At 47.4% G+C, this 26,361-nt stretch overlaps 1 protein-coding gene across 1 annotated transcript in view; it reads left to right on the forward strand.

Annotated features, from left to right (window-relative positions):
- Nucleotides 1-26,361, forward strand: part of LOC146806068 (solute carrier organic anion transporter family member 2B1-like) — a 420,860-nt gene that overhangs the window by 119,566 nt on the left and 274,933 nt on the right. Inside the window, exon 5 of the mRNA XM_085623370.1 lies at nt 15,844-16,065. Within this exon, the coding sequence (XP_085479496.1) occupies nt 15,844-16,065 (222 nt within the window). The remainder of the gene's footprint in view (nt 1-15,843; nt 16,066-26,361) is intronic.

Genomic DNA, 26,361 nt, shown 5'->3' on the forward strand with positions numbered 1-26,361 from the left:
CAGCAGTGGACAGATATGTGAGGGGTGGGTGCCTATCACTCGCAGTAGTGCCCAGACATATGAGGGGTGGGTGCAGAGGACTCCCAGTAGTGGACAGAGACATGGGGGTGGGTGCCCAGAACTCCCAGCAGTGGACAGAGACATGGGGGTGGGTGCACAGGACTCCCAGCAGTGGCCTGCAATACGAGGGGTGGGTGCATATCACTCCCAGCAGTGGACAGACATGTGAGGGGTGGGTGCCTATCACTCCCAGCAGTGCCCAGACATATGAGGGGTGGGTGCAGAGGAATACCAGTAGTGGACAGAGACATGGGGGTGGGTGCAGAGGAACACCAGTAGTGGACAGAGACATGGGGGTGGGTGCAGAGGATTCCCAGCATTGTCCTGACATATGAGTGGTGGGTGCATCATCCTCAGATGAGCACAACTCCATGTTTAATGAACGCATCCCCAATGTGCGAAAATGTTGAGAGTGCCATATCAACACATCACTGACAGCAGTATCCCACTCCCATGAGGATGGATGTCTTTCCCCCACTGCATGACACACCACATGTGGGTGTGAGGACAAATGACACATGCATACCCACCCCTGGCGGATGCAGCACAATACACACACTGAGAACATGTCACAAGACTGCATAGTTATGTGAAAGCCTACTAAACTAAGAGAGCCAAAGGGAATACACACTGTCACGTACATTCCAGGACTGATAGGAATGTACAGGTGCTGGCACAGCCACCAAGTAGTTGTCTCCCATGGAAGGAATAGGGTGGACTTCCCACAGATACAATGACCACAAATGTCAGTCAGGTGACCAAATACCCTGCAGAACAAGTACCAATTGTGTGCTAGGCTGGGAGTACACACATGCATAGTACGGAAAAGGGACAAGTTCCACATGGAGGCATGACAACATACTCTATATACAAGTACAGTGACTACCAAGGATGGCACAGACGATGCAGCCGGAGACATTGCTGAGCAGGCATGGGCCTAGTTGAAGTGATCCGTCAGCCACCAAGGAAATGTAGACACAGGTCAGCACAACAATAGTGCAACTCCCTGCAGGGAAAATGTCAGGTGCCACAGAGGAAGGAACACTCCTTGGAACAATGTCTCCAAACAAAAAGAGCATACACGAGCAAAGAATCTTAGCAGAGACCTTGTGATGGCACGCAGATACCAGGGTCCACCCCATGAGCACCATACTACAACATTTCCCAGACACCTAACACATGATCACCACCCCAACTCATGGAGCATCAGCACCAACATCAATACCTGAAAAGCAATCGTGTTCAAAGGGAAAACAAAATGCTTTATTCAGCAGTCAAATAAAATGTATAAAAGGACACTATGTACAAAGGCCATAGGCCAGTCCAGATGCGATGTCCTGGGGGGGACACATGTCCACGCATATCCCCTAGCTTGCCTGCACATTAGAAACCTCTGGTTCATCGACTGGGGTGGGGGCATCATGTGGGGAAGGACCAGGCACCGCAGGGACAGGAGGGGGAAGGGTAGGTGTTGTGGGTGCAGGGACGGACGATTCCACCACAGGGGGTGGGGCAGCGCCAAAGGTGGAGGTTACTATGGTGCTGCACACATCGGCAAGCTCTTCCAGCGTCTCCCCTGCACCCGAATGAACCACAGGCCCCAAGGAGGGGGGGGGGCGGAGGGATGGGTTGCAGCGCTACTGGGGGAGGTGGTGGACAGGGGGGGGGACTCATCTCCCCTACCCGTGGAGTGCCTTGCCCATTTGCGCGATGGTGAAGCAGTGGGGCTGAGGCCCAGCACAGCCAAGTAGGTCTCCTTCTCAGACTGTGGGGCAGGGGAGCCGAGGGGAGTGACATTGGTGGGACTGGTGAGTGAGGCATGTGGACTGTGACTGTGGCTGCATGTCTGCCTGTGTGCCCTAGACCCAGTGAGTGTGCCTTCTATCCCCTGAGTGTGTGTGACTGGAGGTATGCGCTTGCCCTTCCCTGTTGGTGTGCTGGCTGTGTATGGTGTGGTGCCTGCATGGGAATGTGTGTGTGTGCTTGGGACAGGCATGGGAGTGGGAAGTGTGGATGGTGCAGGGATAGGTGGGGGGACCAAGTGCTGCAGGAGACCCACTGCTGCTGTCAGTGACGAGTCCATGGACCTCAGCAACATCCGTTGGTCAGACATCGCTGATGACATGCCCTCCATGTACGACACCATCTGTGTCAGCAGTGTGGTGTGGCCATGGAGGACAGTCAGGATCGATGTCTGCCCAATCTGCAACTGCCGCTGAATGTCCACAGACTCGGCAGTGAGGGCAGCAGGGGGGACAGGGGCAGGGGGTGTGGTGCCTGGCACGAAGGAGACACGTTGTTGCCCTACACGGACAGAAGGGACCAGAGCAACTGGGAGGGCGGGGATGGGAATGGAGGGGGCGGTGACAGTTTTAGTGCTGCTGCCAGCTGTTGGAGCAGCCTCCGCCCCCTTAGGGAGTTCAGCCTCGGACCCGTCAGCGTCGTGGTCTGTGTTGGTACTACCCAGGTCCTCCGCCGCACTCCCCTCGCCCTCCGTGCCACTTGATGCTGCCGACTCGCCAGGAGTGGTGGCACTGGTGCTGGATCCTTCCTCCACGTCCGTGCAGGTGTCTCCCTCGGTGTCCCCCGATGATGCTGTGGGCAAGGTGAAGAGACAGGAAATAATCAGTCACCTGTGTACATCTGACACATGAGTCCAAACATAATAGGTCACAGTGCATATAATGAAAAGCATCATGAGTAACATCTAGATGACTCCGCACATATGTAAGCCCTGCACTCCCCAGTTGGTTCACCTACCATGCCACCTTAAAGAATGAATATCAGGACACAACAGCAAATAACTGGATATCCAATTATACAGAGAAGCTATTGTCTGTGAACAGTGGAGCACAGTCAGACTATGAAGGCATGCCACCCCTTGGTCAGTGTGAATGAAACAGTATTGGTGCACCCAATGCCAAATAACAGACGCCAATGCTGAAGGTGTCCACACACTCATAGACCTGTGAGTACTTTAGAAAAGCCAAATAAATACTTCCTGATCCATTGGGAATCACAACACTTTACACAATTGACAAGTTTGGAATGTGTGAATGTTCCACTTGTGGAACAGAACACACATGTGCATGAATATCAGAAGTCACACAAGGAGGTGCACACAAAACTACATTTACACAGTCATTGTATGAGCTGCCAGCCTAATGCCAAGAAGCCATTGTAAAGAAGAAATGTGGTATCAGGAAGTACATATACATGGCACCACGGTGGTCCGGATGACTGGACACCGGTAAGTTGGCATCAGCAACAACCAAGGACTAACCCAAATGCAAACACACTGTGGGAACATGGATATGTATAATTCCTGAACAATTTTGGACAGAACTTTGCCTGTGTTTGAAATGTGCCAGCGTGTTCCCCCAAAGTGTAAAGGTGGTTTCTTGTGCACTTCCTTGGGAGACAACTGTCATGCAGGCACATTAATACCCTTCACAATAATCAAAGTGAAGCATCAAAACTATTGGGACATGTTGACCAGTGTAGTGAGTGCCAAGGTACAAGACTTCTTGAATGACAACTTAAAACATGCCACCTGTCACATGGCCATCTGTACCATGATGACACAGTTGGCAACACATCTGACACACTACCTGTCTTGTGGATTGGCACACATGTCCAGACACAGGACAATGCATTAGCTAATGGCCCTGAAATAGTGTTGGAATAAGGAGCACCTGCACTGAGGAGACACCCTGATAGGACCGAAGAATGTCCACACAGATGTCAGCACACACAGACCAAACCACATAGCATCGGGAGCACACACCGGTGCCAATAATGGATGAGCTGGAAACATGTATAGCAACTTTTGACACATGCTGCAAAGCACAAACATGACACCCTGCACAACATGTCTGGGTCACTGCACGTTGAGTGTCAGGCCAGACAATTAGCACACACAGGTCAGACCTGGCAAGGAGACATAAGGTTTTGACAAGTATGCCTTTCCCTCACAAACCCCCCATACATGTGACTATGTGATTGAGACAGAGCAAGTAGTTACACCTCTCAATCTGTGTTTACTAAAAGGGGAATCAAGAACTCCTAAATGTACTCAACATCACCTCGTGAGGCTGACCACACATATATCTGTGACAAACAACCATCAACTGATAGTTGTACATAGACACACAGGCACTGCCCAGTGTGAGTATGCACAAGCCTAATGGGTTCACCCTGTACAGTGGACACATGTAGCACAATTTACGTTAATAGAAATTAGGGCAGGGAACAATGCCACAGAGGCCAAACTATGCTGAACACACAGAGACTGGCCACAGTGTGTGATGCCACACATGATTCCTAGGATAAGGTGTCTCATGGGACAGTAGTGGGCACACTGCTCCATGGTCCTGGAATGATCTGACTGTAACTGGAGCAACCGTCCTGGCCCTATGTATATCTCCCACTCATGCATATCATGTCTGAGGCCACTACATTGGTCATGCATGCTGCAAGGGTGTGTATTTAAAACCTCACACTCCTATGTGGAGCCTCAGGACAGTGCCAACAATTATGGACCCCCAAATGAGTGGACAGGACAGGGCACTGGCAAGGTACCAACACATGTCACAGACCACCCCCACACATGATGCAGAAAGCATTGTGCACCGTGATGACCTTGCAGCCTAGATGACCATGTGCAATAGTGATTACACACAGACCAGGGAACACATGTCAAGGAGGGGAAGGGAGGAAGAACAGCAGCGGTTGACTAGGGGGAACAAGATATGCACTGCACATATAAACCCTGGCAGTGTATCCATGCGACTGAGCACTTCCAAAAGCTTGTGACACACAACAGACACACATGTACCTACCCCCTTGCTGCTGCTTCTCCTGTAACCGCCTATCCATGTCAGGGAAGACCACCACCAAGACACGCTTCAGTTGGTGGGTCAGGCGCCGGCGCCCGCCGTGTTTTCGTGCTGGTGAGTCCCCCAGCAGGACCCGGGCCATCCTCCTGGTCCAGCACCGGATGTCCTGCCAGCGTTTCCTCACCTGGGCCAGGCGCCGACTGCGACCCTCCACGGAGATCACGGCCCTGACGGCCCGCTTCCATATCTTCCCCTTCTCGTAGGCGGTTACCTGTGAGGATGACAAAGTGAGAATAGATCACTACACCTGCACCATGTCACAGAGACACACATTAGGACATCTTTCATTTGTTGAACAGGGCATAGCATGCTGCAAACTAATAGCACCTTCGTCATAGGGAATTTCGCCTCTGTGTAAGCCCCAATGCACTACATGGCATTGAAAGTACACAGGTGGCATGAGGGGTGCAACACACTCCCTGATCATGGCACACACTGTACATCACAAGCAACACAAGGCTGATGGACAGCACCTCCAAGCAGTCACATGCCCCAGGCCACTGACCCAACCTCAGCAGAGAACACAGACACACACAGGCACAGATAAATCACCTGCCAGTGGCAACAGCGGATACAAACATCACTCTGCACATGTGCCACTTGCCTTGGGGGTGTCACAGGCGTGGGGCTAGCCCAGCTAGTCAGACACACATCACGGCTTACTTCTTACATCAGATGGGTTGAGCAGTTGCCTCCTCCATGCAGCTGCGGTGCAACACTCCACATAGACATTCACCCACATGACAAGGAACATTCACATACATTAATGTCCAGGGGGCGTACACATCATTTGGTCACTCTCACCACAGCTCCACTAACCTCACACACATCTGTGGGTACAGTCACCTGTCACACCGGGGGGAACACTGAATCACCTCAGGACTATAGAACAAGAATGGCCAAGAGGAGTAGCCATGCTGAATGTGCCATGCACCATGCAGTGAATGTCACAGTAAGCACAATGCAAGTGAGGAGTGCACACATGAACCACATCATGCTCTGCATGACACACCTAAGCCATCCCCCCCCCCCCGGACCCACTCTAAACAACATTGCATGTCTGTCACACCTGGACACAATGCCAGAAGTGCCAGTCACAAAAAGAAGGGGCACAGTCAAAGGTAGCGGAGTCAGCACTCACCTGCACCCCTGGTCTACCATACAGGCTGGGGAACTGTGGGAGGATGATGTCCAGCAACGCCTCATTCTCCTCCTGGGTGAAAGGCTGGGCCCTCTCCACAGTCCTTGACATGGTGTCAGGGAAGCCAAACAGCAGCAGTGGTGTCGATGAAAGGTTGTGCAGGCAAGTGCCCTCTCATGGGTTCTGGCTGACTTATATCTGCCTTGCTGGGCTATTTCCTTTACAGGAGTACCGAGTGATTGGTCAGACTCATTTGCATCCTACGTTTCCTCCAATCCCTTTGAACATACACCAGTGACAGCATTAGCATTTTTTCAAATTTGCAGCATCATGTCAAGTCAACAACCACTTTGCAACAATGTATAAGCTGGCCAACTGCTTTTTCCAGGCCACATGATGGAAAAATTTGATCTTTAAACTGGGTATCCATGACAACCAGCATGCATTTAGGCCCTAATACTTGTCCCCTATGTGTTCCCATTGTAATTTTCAAATACCCACACCGGTACGGTGCGTTTCAAACGTAACCCTAGGGCACCACTACTCTAGTGATATGGCCCCTACACACGCGTGTAGGGGTCCTATCCCCATGGTAGTGTTGCCGTAGGCATACGCCATAGTGATACGGCCCGTACACGCGTGTGTAGGGGTCCTATCCCCATGGTAGTGTTGCCGTAGGCGTACGCCATAGTGATACGGCCCGTACAAGCGTGTGTAGGGGTCCTATCCCCATGGTAGTGTCGCCGTAGGCGTACGCCATAGTGAGACGGCCCGTACACACGTGTATACGGGCCGTATCACGATGGGAGTGTTGCCGTAGGCGTACGCCATAGTGATATGGCCCGTACACACGTGTGTAGGGGTCCTATCCCCATGGCAGTGTTGCTGTAGGCGTATGCCATAGTGATACGGCCCGTACATGCGTGTGTAGGGGTCCTATCCTCATGGTAGTGTTGCCGTAGGCGTACGCCATAGTGATATGGCCCGTACACGCGTGTGTAGGGGTCCTATCCCCATGGTAGTGTCGCTGTAGGCGTACGCCATAGTGATACGGCCCATACACGCGTGTGTACGGGCCGTATCATGATGGGAGTGTTGCCGTAGGCGTACGCCATATTGATACGGCCCGTACACGCGTGTGTACGGGCTGTATCACTATGGGAGTGTTGCCGTAGGCGTACGCCATAGTGATACGGCCCGTACACGCATGTGTAGGGGTCCTATTCCCATGGTAGTGTTGCCGTTGGCGTACGCCATAGTGATATGGCCCGTACACGCGTGTGTAGGGGTCCTATCCCCATGGTAGTGTTGCCGTAGGCGTACGCCATAGTCATACGGCCCGTACACGCGTGTGTAGGGGCCCTATACCCATGGTAGTGTTGCCGTAGGCGTACGCCATAGTGATACGGCCCGTACACACGCGTGTAGGGGCCATATCACTATGGCGTACGCCTACGGTGACATTACCATGAGGATAGGGCCCCTACACACGCGTAGTTTGACATTTACACACACATATGTTGTGGAATAATGCCAAATGACAGCAACATCTCATGACAAAATTAAGTTTTTATTTTTGGTGGGGTAAGTCTTTTGTTAGATGAACTAAGGTGCTCTACCGGGTGCATAGAATCCAAAGTTCACAGGGGGAGATGGCATCCTTGTCAGTTGGAGTCATCAGAGTCCAGACCACAGTGTTGGTCATCATTGGTCAGACTGTGACCAGCAAGTCCATGTGGCAGAGAATGTCATTGGGTGAGGTGCTGCTGTTGCGCCAGAGGGCCAGGTGCCAGGCCAGGTGACCTGGGAGATGTTGATGGTCCGCTGACTCACGGTCTTTTCCGTGGACGACCCACCTTCCTGGGGGGACCCTCAGGTGCAGGCCTTAACGATGTCTGTGATGCTCCGTCGGACGAATCCTCCTCCTCCTCCCTCCCTGTGGCTGGTGGTGGTCTTCGCCTGGTGGCACAGGGAGGGTTGCCCATGTTGTCGGCGATCCGACGGAGTGAACGGCTCATGTCCGTTTGCACCGCCAGGAGCTCAGCCAGTCTTGCCTCCATCCGTCCTTGGTGTTGTTGTTGACTGGCATGTTGCTCGGCCTGCAGGTTCTTCATCTCGTCGAGAGTCCCCTTCATCTCTGTGAGTCTCGACACTACATGGCTGATGCCCCTGGTGTCACGCCGGTATGTGTCCAGGATGTGGCGTATGTGTGACATACCGGTTCCCTCAGCTGCCTGGTCAGGTTCTTGCCTCCGCCTGCCTCCACTCCCACCACCCCTGCCCACACGAGCCTGGTCTGCCGTTGTGGGCACATCGGGTCTACGGGACCCCTGAGGGATGGCATTTGCGGGGTTGTCTGCCTCCTCCTGGGTGCCCGGAGAATCTTGTCCCTCCTGGTCAGACTGGCTCTGTTGTTCAGTGCGAGCAGGGCTCCTGGGTGTCTCCTGGGATGTGGCAGTAATGGGGGTGGGGGTTGGCACAGATGTACCTGACGCAGGTGCTGCAGGGGCTTGGGCATCAGAGGGGCCAGGTTGGTCGGGGTCATCCACGGAGTGGTGAGAGTCGTCGCTGCCAGTGGGCTCATCTTCACGCTGAGCCTGGGACTGTGATTGTTCCCCCCCATTGTTGGGGGGTGGTCGATGACATTGCCCTGTGTGTGAGAGAGAGACAATGTTAATGCTGTTTCATGCCACATCAATGTTTCATACATATTCAAGTTGTCACAGTTCCTCCAGGTAGTTGGGTGTGCCTAGCATTCCTCTCATGTCCACTTGGGGATGGGTATGTTGCGGGGGACAGATTGATATGTTCTCCTGAGTGTTTGACCAGTAGATTTTTGGCTAGGATGCTTATTTGGCTATGGATTGGTCTTGTTGTGTCACATGTCCATTGTGAGAGTGGGTAAATCCGTTGCCTGCCCCAGGGGTGTGTGCTTGTGTGAGGGGGGTGTGTGACCGAGCCTGCTGTTGGGTGTAGTGTGATTTGTCATTGGGTCTCCCAGGTGATGTGTCTGTCCCCTCATAGTGCATGCTGGCATGACAGTGAGTGTGAGTTCCTGTGCTAGATATCTGAGCTTGTGGAGTTGGTGTTTGAGTGTACAGTGGTCACAGGAGGGCCTTGTGCTGCATACAGCAGGGCCAAGTGTCAGCTACCTTGTCAGTACTTTGCCAGTCCCTGTGCATTGGGCATGGTGCATGTGTATGTACCTAGCCCATATGGGCTGAGGGCATTGGTGTCTGCTTCTGAGTTGCACAATGTGTTGTGTGAGCCCCACCTTTCCAGCATCCCGGACATCCAGTCTTGTGTTTGTGGTTGGTGTGGCCTGGGACATGGCATTGCCTTTATTTGTGAATGGGCATGGAGACGTTAGTGGCATGAGCGTGGTTTTTTAGTGTGGTTGTGTGCGGTGTGGGCTTGGGGGAAGTTGCGTGCATTTGGTGTATTTGTGGTGTGGATGCCATTCCCCCCATGTTACGTGAGTTGTTTGTGTACTCACCAGGCTCTGCGACTCCTTCGACTCTGTGTACTCCCACCGGCAGAAGCATAGCCATCACCTTCTCCTCCCAGTGATGGTAATGTACGGGTCTGCGGGGCAGCCCACCTCCAGTGATGTTACTCTGGGCGTATTCCTCGTTCATTTTCCTCTTGACTGTCCTGCGCAGATCGTACCACCTGGCTTGGCATTCATGCCTGGTCCTTCGGATGGGCGCAACAGCATTCACCTTATCGAAGATCCTCTGCCACAGGCTTGTTTTTTGGGCTATGCTGGTCTGTCTGACCAATGTTCCAAACAGCTGTGGCTCGACTCTGATGACTTTGTTGACAAGGAGGTCCAGCTCCGCCCTTGTGAACTTTGGATTCTTGTCTGTGGGCATGGTGTGGGGAGTGGGTGTGGATGGTTGTGGGTGTGTGGGTCTGAATGTGATGGTGTGTGTGTGAATGTGAAGAGGGGGTGTTTGTGAAGGAGGTTGTGTGAAGGTGTGTGAGTTAAGGTGTAGTTAAGGTGTAAGTAAGGTGCTGTTGTTTGTCTGTGGGGTCTGGAAGCAGTGGGTCTGTTGCAAAGGCTCATGGGTTGTGTGTGTGGGCCCTTTTTATTGGTCCATTTGTGGGTGTGGCTGGGTTTGAATTTGTGGTGGGTGTGTTATAAGAGGTGGTTGTGATTTAGGGCCTCTGTTTGCCTGTTTGGATGTGCCAGGTCAGTCATTGAGAATAATTTTGTCATGTAGACGTGTTTTGTGGTGTTGTGCGAGTCGAATTGACCCTCCTTGTGCTGTTTTACAGTGGCCTGGTTCTGTACGAGTATTTTTCGCGTAGGTAAGGTCCGTACATACGCGATGCTGGGTGAGGGTGCTGTGGTACGGTGTTGGGGTACGGTACGTACAGGTACGGGGCTGGGGTAGGAGCCTGGGGTGCGGCGCATACAGGTGGGGTGCTGGGGTATGGTGTTGGGGTACGGTGCGTACAGGTGCGGGGCTGTGCTACGGTGTTGGGGTACGGTGCGTACAGGTGCGGGGCTGGGGTACGGGCCTGGGGTGCGGCGCGTACATGTGGGGGGCTGGAATATGGTGTTGGGGTATGGTGCGTACAGGTACAGGGCTGGGGTACGGTGTTGGGGTACGGTGCATACAGGTGCGGGCTGGGGTACGGTGTTGGGGTACGGTGCGTACAGGTGCGGGGCTGGGCTACAGTGTTGGGGTACGGTGCGTACAGGTGTGGGGCTGGGGTACGGTATTGGGGTACGGTGTGTACAGGTGCGGGGCTGGGCTACGGTGTTGGGGTACGGTGCGTACAGGTGCGGGGCTGGGCTACGGTGTTGGTGTACGGTGCGTACAGGTGCAGGGCTGGGGTACGGTGTTGGGGTATGGTGCGTACAGGTGCGGGGCTGGGGTACGGTGTTGGGGTACGGTGCGTACAGGTGCGGGGCTGGGCTACGGTGTTGGGGTACGGTGCGTACAGGTACGGGGCTGGGGTACGTGCCTGGGGTGCGGCACGTACAGGTGGGGGGCTGCGGTACGGGCCTGGGGTACGGTGCGTACAGGTGCGGGGCTGGGAGACGGGCCTGGGGTGCGGCGCGTACAGGTGCGGGGCTGGGGTACGGTCCTGGGGTACGGTGCGGAGGGGGGGTACGGTGCTGACATATGCGGGGGGAGGGGGGGTGTACGACTCATATCCGGGCACAAGTTTACCCGTGTACATGTGTGCTACAGCGTTCGCTCCGTACGGGGCCTTTTACATGCGGTTGTGTATTCGGACGGGCAGTACGGATCGTACTTGCGCGCTCGGACTTCTGTTTTACGATTTGCACGTAAAAATGTCCGGCTCCCATTCGTACACTTTTCCCGACGCTATTCGGACGTAAAAATTTCCGGCTCCCTCTCGTACCCTTTTCCCGACGCAATTCGTATGTATTTTTCACGTACAAATCGTACTTCGCAGTTTGTACGGTACTTGTACCATTCGTACATGAAAATATACGGATACGAGTCATACGCAATTTGTTTTTGCCGGATCGGAATCGGCACCTTTGTAGTGTCAATTGTGTGAACTAATTTAGTTTTGATTGTTTTTAATTTGCTTGTTAATTATTAGTTCATTAATTAATTGTTAAATAATTTTGTTAATTGTGTAATATTTTGCAATATTGGTGGTGACGTTTATAGTGGAATATAGTGAAGGTAAATTATTTTTGAACAATTAATTATTTGTTAATTATTTTGCAGGAGTGGGAATACTAAATGATTCCCCTCTGCTATCCAAAACTTTCCCTACTGTTGTACTCTCTGGAGTGGGAATAGTAATTTTTACCCACCCGCTATCAAACACTTTCCCTACTGTTGCACTCGCTGGAGTGGTAATAGTAATTTGTACCCACCCGCTATCCAACACTTTCCCTGCTGTTGCACTCACTGGAGTGGGAATAGTAATTCTTACCCACCCCGCTATCCAACACTTTTCCTACTGTTGCACTCACTGGAGTGGTAATAGTCATTTTTACCCACCCCGCTATCCAACACTTTCCCTACTGTTGCACTCACTGGAGTGGGAATAGTCATTTTTACATACCCGCTATCCAACACTTTCCCTACTGTTGCACTCACTGGAGTGGGAATAGTAATTTTTACATACCCGTTATCCAACACTTTCCCTACTGTTGCACACGCTGGAGTGGGAATAGTAATTTTTACATACCTGCTATCCAACACTTTCCCTACTGTTGCACTCGCTGGAGTGGGAATAGTACTTTTTACATACCCGCTATCCAACACTTTCCCTACTGTTGCACTCGCTGGAGTGGGAATAGTAATTTTTATCTACCCGCTATCCAACACTTTCCCTACTGTTGCACTCGCTGGAGTTGGTATAGTAATTTTTAACCACCCGCTATCTAAAACTTTCTCTACTGTTACGCTCTGAGTGGGAATAGTAAATTTTACCCACCCGCTATCCAATACTTTCCCTACTGTTGCGCTCACTGGAGTGGGAATAGTAAATTTAACCCCCCGCTATCCGACACTTTCCCTACTGTTACACCCGTTGTAGTGGGAATAGTATATTTTACCCACCCGCTATCCAATACTTTCCCTACTGTTGCACTCACTGGAGTGGGAATAGTAAATTATTCCCCCTGCTATCCAACACTTTCCCTACTGTTGCATTTGTTGTAGGGGGAATAGTAAATGATTCCCCTCCGCTATCTAACACTTTTCCTACTGTTGCCCTTTCTGTAGTGGGAATAGTTATTTTATCCCCTACACTATCCAACATTTTCCTACTTTTATAGTTAATGTAGTGTAAAATATTCTTTAAAAATAAATATAAAATTTTAATATTCTAATATATTATATATATATATATATATTTTACTTTTATATTTATATTACAGGTTTATGTATATATATGTATTTATAACTATTCTTATGTTTCTAACATGTTATAATTAAATAAAATAATTATTTATTAATATTATTGAGTTAATATATATTTAAAAAATAACATGTATGTTTAATTTTTTAATATCAAATTTATCATGTATCAGTTTTTAACATTTTTAAATAATTCTAACTATCATTTTATTAATTATGTTTATTATTTAATTATTTTTAAGACATTTAAAAAAAAGATATTTGAATCAACAATATTTTGGTTTAGATATTTTTGTACATACCATTGTAGAGATAGGCTGTTTATATTCTGTCCATCGATATTGTAGACTCGATATTCTTGTAGCTCGATATTCTGTCTGTCGATATTCTGTCAGTAATCCAAACCTACACCACAGAGGCACCATTCTTGATCTGATAGTCTCCACTTCCCCCTACCTAAAGATATATAACCCCATCCCAGTCGACTGGTCTGATCACATGCAGATACCATTCTCTCTAACCGCTCTTCCACCAAAACATACAGGCAACTCAAGAAAGAGAAAATATGAATTAGAGACACATCCACCCTTGACACAGAATCCATGGCCATCATGGCCTTTCCCCCCCTAATTGTGATTACACCTCATCTTGACATTAACAAGGCCACTGACAAGTACAACTGCATGGAATCCCTTATTGACAAATGTGCACCCCTAAAGTGCTATTTATCCAGACCAAAACCCTCTAGGCCATGGTTTTCAAAAGAGCTTTATGAAGAACGAAAGGTTATCAGAAAATGCGAGAAAGAACGGAGACAAGCAACATCTCACATGAGTATGACTAAGCTTCGCAAAGCGAGAGAACAAATACTCAGAGCCAAATCCTCCCATATCAGTGCCCTTGTGAATTCTGCAATAAATAGACCGAAGCGCCTAGTCAAGGTCATTGAACAGTGGACTAACCCCTCTATCACTTCGCTCCTAAGCCACCCGTGGCCCTTTGAAACGACTTTGTGGCTTTCTTTGATTAAAAAATGTAGAGACATCCATATATTTCTTCCTATCAACAACACCCTTGAAATGGTTGAGTCTTTACTATGCAAGGCACTATAATTATGGTAATCCTTTCCTCCTAGCAGGACATACAATGAACTATCTCCAAAGTAAAACTCTCAAACCATCATCAGGATGCCATTCCAGGCTCTATAAGCAAATCTCTTGCCAAACATCTACTCTCCATATGAACCACCTTGGTCGATTCTTCTCTCAAACAGGGCCTCTTCCAAGAATGACTAAAGATGGGTCAAATCATTCTACTCTTGAAAAAACAACCTCTTGATCCAAAGAACCTGAAACACTATTGTCCACACATCCAGTTTTAGGAAAAGTCATTGAAAGTTGCGTAGTGTCCCAACTAGCCTCACACATTCAAACAAACAACCTCCTAGGCACTCTCCAATCACGTTTCTGCCAGGGTCACATTACAGAAACTGCGATCCTCCAAATTGTCGATGACTCCCTTAGAGTCCTCGACTCCGGCTATTACTGCCTCCTGGGCCTCTTGGATCTATCTGCAGAATTCAACACTGTCAACCATCTTGACCTCCTTTGTATTCGTGAACTAAGCATAGGATGTGGAGGCACTGTCCTCAACTGGTTCTTCTCTTACCTATCAATAGGGGGTTCCTCAAGGTTCGATCCTCTGCCCAACCCTCTTCAACGTCTATCTAGAACCACTATGTGTGGTTCTCAGAAACTCTGGGATTCTCTTCCACCTCTACGCCGACGATATCCAAATATACTCGAAAATCTAATCCCCGTAGGGCATTGCCCTGCTTTCAAATACACTCTTCAAGATTCAAAACTGGATGTCAAACCACCATTTAAAACACAACCCAACTAAAACCGAATTTCTCTTGATCTCACCTCCAAAAGCAATGACTCTAGTGAAAGAATGGATGGCAACATTCCATTACAACCTTCAATGTCTGCCCCGCCATTGTCATGAGTGCCAGATCACTCGGCATCACCCTTGATAATCATCTCAATCTTCACAGCCTCATAGCAGCCATGGCCAACAGCACATGCCACCAACTTAGGCAGCTTTGAGGAATCAAACAATTGATTTCGATCAGAACCTCAAAACAGTGGTGCAGTCTCTCGTTCTATCTAGACTACACTTTGGAATTGCCCTTCTCTCAGGCATTCCCAAAGTTCACCTAGGCCCATTGAGAGCAACACTGCATGCTGCAGCACCCTTCATCTTAGACATCAAGAAATGTAACCACATTTCCCCTGCTATGCTAAGCCTCCAATGAATCCCCAATTCAAAATTGCATGCGTTACTCACAGAGCGCTGCACTCTTCCTCACCTCCCTATCTAATAGAGAAACTAAAAATCTCCGAAGCAAATTGAAGCTCCAGAAATGTCCAATCCCTGATCTTTGAACCGCCCACTTTTAGTGGAGAACAATACATGAATCAGTCTTTCTGTGGTAGCGCCACTAGAATCTAGAACTCTCTGCCTCCCTCAGTCCGTTTAACCACCTGCCTAGCAACCTTCAAAAAGAACATCAAGGTTCTATTTGACGGACATCTTGGTTAATCCACCCTCGACCATACTTAAGTACTTTCTCCACTGCGCCCTGATCTAACTTTGTTTAACTGTGTATGTCCTCCACCCAGCTGTTGGAACTATCTCTTGAGGTAACTTTTGTATGCATCCACTAGACGTCCGGGTTTAAATCCTAATACTGTAACCTGCTGTAACCCTGTATCCTGTGTATTGTAAAGCGCTCTGATGCCTTCGGGTTCATGTCCGCACTATATAAAGCTGCAAATAATGAGATTGGTCCTTGACCATTTGTTTTCCAATTTCACAGGTGCGTCCAGCAACTTGACTGACATTTGTCAGCTGGATGGGACCAGCCGGGCGCTGAATAATTCCAGCTGCGCCAATCAGTCCATAAAGGGGACTATGCACGTCATATCCTTCCTCTTCATTGGCCAGTTTCTCCTCGGAGTGGGTGGAGTCCCTATCCAGCCATTTGGTATATCGTACATTGATGATTTTGCCAGCAAAAGGAACTCGCCATTTTACATAGGTAAGTCGTTCATATTGAAGCTGCCCGTAACTTTCACCCTTGACAGCCATGCCTCTTTTTCTACTGTTCTTCGCAACATTTACAGTATCTTTGCATAAAGACATTTACCTCATACATTGGCACCTATTTTATGAAAATTGCATTTGACGTTGAAGGTCTTCTCCAGTCACTCCTGTAATATGAAACAGTGGGGTAAGGCTTCCCAAAATCTTGTGCAGGGTTCTGAAAGTAGAAGGTTGGACATGTGCTTACTGCTAAATTGTCTCCAAATCTGCAAGCCCGGATGTAGGAAGAGGCCGTGCAGAAGAACCAGACTTTTAGAGTATGCAGGAGGCAGGCACGTGACTGGTTGTGCATTAATAAGACTGCAAGGAATATCTTTAATTACATGCAGCAGTTTCCATAGGGCCTATCAGATGAGATCTCATTCAAAATGCAAACAATGTCCTTGGACATAATTCGAGGCAGTGCGTTTAGTGATATGGTGCCATCTAGTTGCGGCTGGCATTGCCTGCCTCATCATGAATGAATCACAAAAGCAGCCTTTGCTTTCTTTTGTGATATGTCAAAACATTCAGCAGTGACAGTGCGGGGCCCTGCAAAGAGTGAGGCCTAGGGCAAATCGCCACGCAGCAGCACCTTTCTCTGTGCGTTAGGCCCTGATTAGAAAATACTTGGGGGCAGATTTACAAGTCTCTTGCAACACTTTTTGCACCGCTGTTGCGTCACTTTTTGTGGCGCAGCGGCGTCGTAAACAATGTGCCACATTGCGGCCCATTTTGAACATGACTTATCTAGGGAGATGCGCCACATTGTAAAGGCCAGCGTCACATTATATCGGCGCCGGGTATAATGTATGCTGGGTGGGCGTTCCAATGTGGGAAAGTCTCATAGAAGTGAAGCAGTGAAATCTACAAGATTTCACTGCGCCACTTTTAGGATGCCACTGCGTCAAAACCCTACGCCTGCTTGGAGCAGATGTAAGAAGAGATGCAGTGTATTAGGAATAGGCCTCCCCATGCATTACCGGAGTTGCGTCGTGCTTGCGACACGACTCCAGAAATTCGTGACTTTTGCGCCGACAGATGTGCCAGAATTTCTGACGCATCTGTCAATCCTCGTGCCATGGTGCGCCGTATTGTAAATAAGGCGCATCCATGGTGGCGCAAGCGTTTCTATAAAGATGCGTCAGTTTCTTGTAAATAAGCCCCTTGAAATGTGTGTGCTTTAACACAAGATTCATACTCTAGCTAACTTAAGGAAAACTAAGCCTCAAACTCCATCCTTACTGTGACATTTCATTCTCCAACGTGAATAGATTTGCATTTTTATGTCTCACTGGAATGAAAATTAAATGTGTCTCACATAGAAGGGCTGTCCTGAGAAAAGGATTCACACGCCAGTTAAACTCAGCTGTTCCAGGGAGAATCACATGCTATGTAACTTTACTGTTCCTTGTGCAGATGTGTCATGTCTACAGAACAGAGTGATGTAAGTAGAATAGAATGATGTAGATAGTGTAGAGAAGTATCCGTATCCGATCCGAATAATAAGTAGGCAGGAAATGGAGTAGTTTTTCAGACGCGGTTTATTCATCAAAGACATGTCTGGTAAGCCAGTAGCTTACAGGTAGAATCATGAATCTAACCGCATTCTCTCCCACCTCCCAAACTTCTTGAAACACAACATCCCCGGCTAAACACGAGACAGTCACGAGCTGTGACACAAGTGCCACGCTCGTGTATGCCACACTACCATGCACTCGAAACACCATCCCCCTTAAAGAAAAGAAAAAAAAACATAATAAAAAAAACTAAAGCTATTTCATGACAAAATCTTTGAACCTCGCAGGGAGGCGATCATTTCGCACAATCCTAGAAGGAAAATTCTTGTGATTGATAAGGGAAGAAGCATAATTCCCTAGATCATTATGTTGCCCAACATCTAGAAACACATCACTGTTAGAATCTTCTTTTCAGTGATTACCACACCTTTAAACAGGGAGACTCTGTTTAGATTCCAGACACTGCCACCCTCGACTCTGACAGCATTTTTTAAAACCTCAATAACTCTTTTGGGAACTGACCAAACAGGGAAACCCTTGGCAACACCCTCTTTTTTTTATGCAAATCAAATCACCAACTGCAATCCCCTGTTTGCTTACAGAACCCAATTTCTTTCCCATGACTTGTTTCATTTTCCTTTTGTAGGCTTCAACTCTATGTCAAACTATTTCATAGTCTACATTAGTGAAATCTTTGATTTCACCAAGGTTCTTCTTCAACCACCAATGAGCTAGGTATGTGCTAGGTTTACGTCCTTTCAAAAGTTCAAATGGACTACCCAAGGTAACGGAATTGGGTGTGGTTCTGTACGCCAATACCATGGATTGCACAGCATTACGCTAATTCAAACCCCCCTTTACTGAAAGTTGAATAGCCTCCTTCACTACACGGTTGAAACGCTCAACTTGGCCATTGGCCTAGGGGTGGAAAACAGCTATTTTCCTATGAGTAATTCCACATTTCTCCAAAAAACATTCCATTTCCTTACTAACAAATTGGGGTCCGTTGTCAGTGAGGATTTCTTGGGGAATCGCTTCCCTACAAAAAACTTCATTTAGAAACTCTATACCACTTTGTGAAGTAACCTCCTTAACCATCTTGACTTCAGGCCTTTTTGAATAGTAATTAATGAGAACAATGCCAAAGGCTTTATGCTTGGGTAAAATACAAAATGGGCCAGTGATATCCAAACCCCGTTTGCTCCACGGACCAGAGGGTAAATCTACAGGATTAGGCTCAGGGCGTAAAACGACAGCCGACTTATCACTATTTGAGCATTTGGCGCAAGTGCGCACAAAATGCTCAACAGACACATCAATACCAGGTCACCAAAAATGTCTCTAATGCGTCTCCTGGGCAATTTCAACACTAGTGTTTCTCAGCGAATGAGGAGGAATAATTTTGTCACCACTCATAACTGAAATGTTCTCAATAGCCAACTCATCATGCACCCTGTTAGACATGGCACCTTGGCGTGAGTCTTCCTTCCACTTTTTGTCGCTGTGCCTCATGTGTTTTGCTGGTGTTGGCTGCACAGAGCACTGTGCCAGTGCCAACCAGTGCCACAGTGCAAGTGCTCCCTATTTAAAATGTATATGTTGGTTGGATTCCCTGATTGGGTTATTTGGTTTACTGTCAGACCCCAGTAAAGTGCACCAGGAGTACCCAGGGTGTGTAAATACAAATGCTGCTGGTGGGCTTGCAGCACTTGTTGTGCCACCCACAGAAGCGGCCTAGTAAAATGTGTCTAAGGTCTGCCATTGCAGAACCTGCGTGCAGTCTGGTACTGTCATGCTGACTGGGCAAGTGCACCCACTTCCCAGTCCCTAAACCTTCCCTTAACTTCATATTAGTCACCCCTATGGTAGGCCCAAGGGCAGGGTGCATTGTAAGCATAAGGTAGGACAAGCCCTGATGTGTGTGGCATGTCCTAATAGTGAATTACAGCCATTTTCGTTTTTCACTATTGTAAGGCTACCTGTTCTCCATAGGCCAGAATGAGCTGTTAGAATTGTTACATCCTATGATCCTAACAGACCCAGGGAACATGGTAGAAAATCGAGTTTAGTATGCCTGAACTCAGAATAATAAAATACATATTTTAGTAAAGTTTATTTTAATATTCTGTGTTTGCAAATACCACTTTTAGAAAGTTGGTATTTGCTTGCCTAACCATTTCAGCCCGCCTCTGCTATGATGTGTGTCTGCCTGTCTGCTTTGTGTGAGTGACAGGGCTGGGGAAACCCAGAGGGGCAGGGCTAGGTAGCCTGGTGGTGAATAGAGAGATTGATATCCAGATGGGTGGGAGGAGTGCACCTGGACTCTGAATAGGGCTGTGCTCTGCCACCACAATGCTGGCTCCACCTCCTGTGGAGCGGCTGATGTCTCTGCCCTGCACCCTGAATAGAAAGGCAGAGTCATGTCAACAAAGTGCTCAAGAACTGGTTTGGACTGGGCAAAGGCCCCTCTACCCCAGAGGAACAAAGGAATTAGGGGTATAAGTATTGGGACCCTGCTCCCAAGAAATTAGATCCTGCTTGACAAGAAGAACCTCTGCCTGAGGAGAAGGAACTGGGAAAGCTGTAAGGAGGAGTACTGTCCCTGACCTGGGGGATTGGCCTGCAGTGGTTGCCTTGCTGCTGAAAGGAGAGGAGAAAAGACTACAAAGACTTTATTTCAACTTGTGCTTAAAAGATCTCCAAGGGCTTGAGCTGAGCTTGCCCCTGAACATAGTCCCAGGACCAGTGGACTTCACCCCCCAGCTCCCCAGAGTCTTTTGGAAGTGCCTGCTGCTGTTGTTGGGCCTTCTGAGGGACTGTGTGTCGCAAGGAGCTGGAAGCGCGACTCAAGAAGGAGAAGCGTGCCTCCGTCGGAGCTGTTGTCGTCGCATCTCGTAAAGGGTGTCGCCGCTGCAGCATCGCATCGAGCGGAAGTGTCTTGCATCATTCCGGGAGTGTCTCGCAACGCCGAAGAAGCGTGTCGCCATCGCAGCCATCGTAGCTGACGCATTGCACCGCATCAAGAGAAGAGTCTCGCATCGAGGAAGAAGTGTGTCGCCATCGCAGCCATCGTAGTTGTCGCATTGCACCGCATCAAGAAAAGCGCCTCGCATCCAGAAGAAGCGTGCCACCGTCGGAGCTGCTGTCGTCGCATCGCATAAAGGGGTGACGCCGCTGCAGCATCGCATCGAGCGGAAGCGTCTCGCAAACGTTGGAGAAGAGTGCCGCTGCCAAGGCCGCTGTCATCGCATCGTGTAAAGGGGTGATGCCGCTGTAGCTGACGCATCGAGTCGAGTCTTCTCGCAACATCGGAGAAGCGTAACGCATCTGGAAGATCTTCACGTCTTTATTTCTTTGCACCAAAAACTTCATCGCATCAGCACCGTTGCAACACTTTTGTTGCCCTGCGTGTCGCATCTAAGGTACATTGACTTAAATTGTCGCATTTAAGAACTTAAGAGAGCTAAGCAAACTTCTACCATCTAAAGTAACAGTATTGTGTATTTTTGTCGTTTAATGGTCTTGTGGTAACTCTATATAAATAATCCTTATTTTTAATATAAAAACCTGTGTGGTGTCCATCTGTAGTGTTGTCACTTGGTTACTGTATGTGTTCACAAATGCTTAACCTATAACGCTCTGAGATAAGCCTTGCCTGCTCGCGCCAAGCTACCTAGAGGGTGACCTCACCCTGACTAGAGGGAAGGTTCCCTGCATGTCACAAGTACCTACCTGTGCCAACCAGAGAACCCGGATTCTAACAAAGCCTAAAATAGCTCATCATATCACCTGACAGCTTCCTTCTTTCGGGCAAACCTTGTACTGTGTACTTTTTGACCTTATTCAATTTCACATCTTTGCTGTGTTTAGGAGCCAAAAATCCTCACATAGGTTAGTTTGTTCACCATACACTAAATTGACATCATGTGTAGTGAACGCTACTTCACAATACTCCTCTTGAATCTCTTCCGAACTTGCTACCGGTAATCTAGACATGCAATCTGCGTGTATGTTTGCCTTTCCTTCTACATATTCTATCTGGTTCTGGAAAGATTGCAACCTGGTGGCTAGTCTAGCAAGGCATGCAGACATCGTACGTCCTCCTCCTGGAGCCATCAAGAAAACAAGAGCTTTATGATCAGTTTTGATGGTGAATTTGGTTCCCCATAAAAATGTCCTGCAATAATCAGCATACCCGAACACTAGCTAACAGTTCTCTTTCAATAACTGAATAGTGCTTTTCTGCGTCTCTTCAAGCTCTAGATGCATATGCTACTTTCCCTTTGTCTCTCTGTAACAGTACACCACCCAAACCAGTGTTACTAGCATCCACCATAATGATGCAGTTTTTCCCACACACAAATGGTTTTAAACATGGGGCATTCACTATAAATTTCTTCAAATTCTCAAAGGCTTTAGACATGTCATCGGTCCAAGAGAATTTTGCGTTTTTCTTGAGGCGGCATCTGAAAAGATCTACTTTAGACGCAAAATTGGGTATAAATGTGGCATAAAATTCAATCAGGTCAAGAAAAGCCAACAACTGTTCTTTGGAAATGGGAATGGGGGCATTAATAATGCTTTCAATATGGTTGCGTTTTGGTCTGATGCCCATTCCACTAATAGTATGTCCAAGATATTCTACCTCCATTGCCTTGATTTTACATTTATCAAGATGAAGGGTGAGACCCTTTTCAGACAAAGCAGCTATGACTTTTTTTTAAGTTGAGCTCATGTTCCTCATTGTTCTTGCCATATACAAGTATGTCATCCTGGAAAGCAATGGCTCCAGTTAAACCCTCCAAGGTGTCTCTCATTAGTCTTTGGAAAACTGAAGCGGCATGGGCAAGACCAAAAGGCATATGACGGTACTTAAAAAGACCTTCTGGAGTAATGAAAGCAGTTAGATTCATTGATTCCTTGGCAAGACCAACCTGGTGATATGTACTAGCTAAATCAATGCACAAAAATACTTGAGCACCAGCCAAAGTTGATACCATCTCATGCAGATTGGGTAGGAGATGAGCATGTACCCAGATGGCATTATTCAAGCTGCGTAAGTCCACACAAAGCCTAAGCTCGCCTGAAGATTTGATAGAAATAACAATGGGAGAAACCCACGATGAAGACTCGATGGGTTCTATAATGTCTTTTTCACACAAGTCCTTAAGGTTGTTCCTGTAAGAAAGTGGTACATTTCTCACTTTGTGACAGAGAGGTGCAACATGTTCGAAACCTTGGTATTTTCCTAATTTCCCTCTAAAACACTAGGAAATTGCTCAATTAAGTTATCAATGAAGCTTGTGTCTTCTTTATGAATGGTCTTATGGAATTCAACAGCAGAAACAGGAGGGTCCACTCTGGAATCAAGCCTAATTCCCAATTGCTCCTGGTGTGGCCATCCCAGGAGTGACTGCCCTGATCTTGCAACATATATCTTGCCAAATGTGTGACGCCCCGAAAAAACTAAATTAGCCCAGAAAAAACCTACCAAATCAATTTTGTGTCCTGTGTAACCCCCGGGTGAGACATCAGGAGGAGATAGAACTTTCTTAGGCCACTTGTCATAGAAAATATCTAAAGCAATAATGGAGTACCATGCACATGAGTCTACCAGAAATCTCAATTAAACATCATCAACAGTAATGAAACATGAAGGAAATTTGGTGAAACCTTCATCTCCGCAAACGTTATTAACAGTGTTAATATTTTGTATGTAATTCCCCCTTTTAGGAACTGATTTACAAAATTTTCCAAAATGACCCTTCTTGTTATATTTGGAACAGATTTTCTCGATAGCAGGACCACTCTTGGAGTTGACCAAATGTTTGTTGCTTCCACATCTGTAGCAAAGTAACTTGGTATTTCTTCTTTGACTCTTTGTACCCCTAAATTTACCTTCCGGATTTGGCAACATTTTAATTTCTGTGTGGAAATGATTTCTTTTGTTTATCTACTTCCTTGGAGATATTGAATACATTACCTTTATCATTACCTCTAATTTCTCTAACAAATTTTTCAGAATGTTCTATAGACTTAGCTATGTCGATGGCAGCACTCAAAGGCATATTGAATATAGTCCATAATCTTTCTTGTACCTTTTTGTTATTTGTCCTCATTAGTATTTGGTCTCTAAGGACTTCTTCATATGATATGTGCTCGAAATCACATGTGACAGCAAGCGATCTAAGTGCTGATACAAAATCCTCAATAGACTCATCAGCTTTTTGTTTTTGTGAGTAGAATATGAACCTTTCCATAACAATATTTTTCTTTTTACCATACCGTAAATTGGGTTGTAAAGATGCATATTCATAAACATTGACATTACCATGATTAGACAATGTAGGTAAGGTTTTAAATTATTTTAACCCGATTCCTCCTAAACAGTGTTTCAATAAGGCAAGTTTCCTTTCAGGTTTGCATTCCTCTCCCTCCAACACCTCCACATAAAAACAGGTTCCCACACTTCCCAGGCCATGGGGTTTCACCTGCTGAGGCCAAAAGGGAAGGGGAGGAAGAATTCCTGACATGGCTCAATAAGAAAAGAGAGCCAAGATAACAAAAGGATAATAAGATAATGTTAATAGTACACTGCTGTGAAGTGAAATGAATGAGAAACGGGAGAAAGAAACACAGTATACAATGTATAATTAATTGTAGCCAGCAATGGATAGAACCAAAGAAAAGTATTCTGAATTGGAGTAGAAATGGATGGTGTGCATGTCACCGTGAAATATTAAATGTACCTTCAGAGACACGTGGTGTGCGCATCACCGAAGAAATCCCTTCAGACACACGTTCTGTGTATCACTGTTAACTGTTGAAGACTGTACTTCCTTCTGAGTCAGACTCCGTGTGCGGATAAAAATGCAAGATGGTAGCACGCAAGGTCAGCGGCGTGACCTCACGTAGGTATGTCGTACGAGGAAGCATTAGCAGTTGCTTTTGGAACGTTGCCTAGGAGAGGATCGTGGAGTTCCGGTTTTCAGGATGCTTCCAGAATTCTGGTTGTCAAGGTGCTCCGAAGACTCCGGTTGCCAAGATGCGGACTCAACTGCAGGTAAGTGGAAAGAGTCAGCAGATTGAAAAACACACGATGACGTGCAAAAAAATAGATAACCGCAGTTAATCAGGTTTGCGATATTTATCCAGCACAAACGCATAAGACGTTTTGAAAGTAAAGTTCCTCTGAAGTTCACAAGTGGAGAAATCCTCTAGAAACCACTTCTGGAGAGGAAAAAAAACAATTCCAATAAAAATTAATAAAATATAATGTAGAGGGCAGTGGATCCATGCCCGCTCGTCGCTTGTGTAGAGAAGTATCCGATCCGAATAATAAGTAGGCAGGAAACGGAGTAGTTCTTCAGGCTCTGTTCATTCATTAAAGACACATCTGGTAAGCCAGTAGGTTACAGGTAGAATGAATCTAACCGCATTCTCTCCCACCTCCCAACCGTCTCACTTTTTTGAAACACAGCAACCCCCGGTAAACACGAGGCAGCCACGCACTGTGACACAAGTGCCATGCTTGTGTCTGCCACGCTCCCATGCACCTGACAGATAGTAATGCGTGATGTAGTGACAGACATGGAATGTTCAAGGTTGGAGCTAGGAAGGTGGTGGATAGATAGAGTAACAAGGAGTACTGTGTTGGTCATGTACCTGTCTGCTCTTTAATCTTAATAAAGTAATCTTCAGCTTATTCTGTGCGGAGAGATAAGAACATAATAAAAGTGGAGACGAGGATGGGAGGAGCAAAGCTACACTAGCTATACATTCCTACACATTACAAATATCTGATTCACATTCAGGCGACCTCTCAAATGTGCTCTTATTTTTCATTAATAGTTTAATGTTGTAAGTTCTAGCCAAAAAATTCAGAATGTACTTTGAACAAAATTCAGCCAGACCTATGAACAATCTTACTTCATTTTGCAACATGGAGCTGGCACATTTTGCATCTACCAGGGAAGGTTTTGGTTAGAGGCCATCACAATTGATTATATGTCCTAAGTAAGTGACACTACTTTCAGCAACTGTACAGTAGAATATTCGATGCCGAGCCAAATGGCATTCTTTTAAATTGATAAAATCCTTACAGTGTAATAAACGCATTATTTTCTATGCTGTCTTGCTGTCTTTAGATGGGGGAATTTGGTGGCATGCTGCAGATAAATCAATCATGGAAAACAACTTAGCTCCTTTCAACAAAGACAGCATTTCCTTTATTTTAGGTAGTGGGAGTTGATCCACAATAATACTGCTATTCAGATGATGTAAATCTACACATAGGGGGCAATTACAATCTCGGTCCGACCGAGATTGTTGGTTTCACTCCCAACCGCCTTCTTACAATTTAGGAGGTCAGAAGTGAAACCGCCCTTTTATTCCGGCTAGATTCCGACGGACTCAAAGAGCCCGTTGATCAGTCAGAGACCGGCTGGTAATCCATATGGACAACATTTTATGCCGTCCAAATTACAATGCTCAGTTTCCGGTAGGCTTTCCATGCTGGGCTTTCCGACGTGGAAAGCCTGTTGGAGAGCGAGTTTGGGGGCCCGTATAGGGCCCCCTTTTGTTTGCAATCTCCGGTTGGGGGCCGAGTGGATCCCTGCACCCTGAGGTGCCTGCCATGAGGTGCAGTGATGAACACCACCTCCCATTTCCCTATGGGAGCTTGTGCTACGGCCGGTTTATGGCACATGTTCCCATAGGGAAATGTGAGTATG

Source organism: Triturus cristatus, chromosome 8 (assembly GCF_964204655.1).
Source record: "Triturus cristatus chromosome 8, aTriCri1.1, whole genome shotgun sequence".
Classification (NCBI taxonomy): Eukaryota; Metazoa; Chordata; class Amphibia; order Caudata; family Salamandridae; genus Triturus; species Triturus cristatus.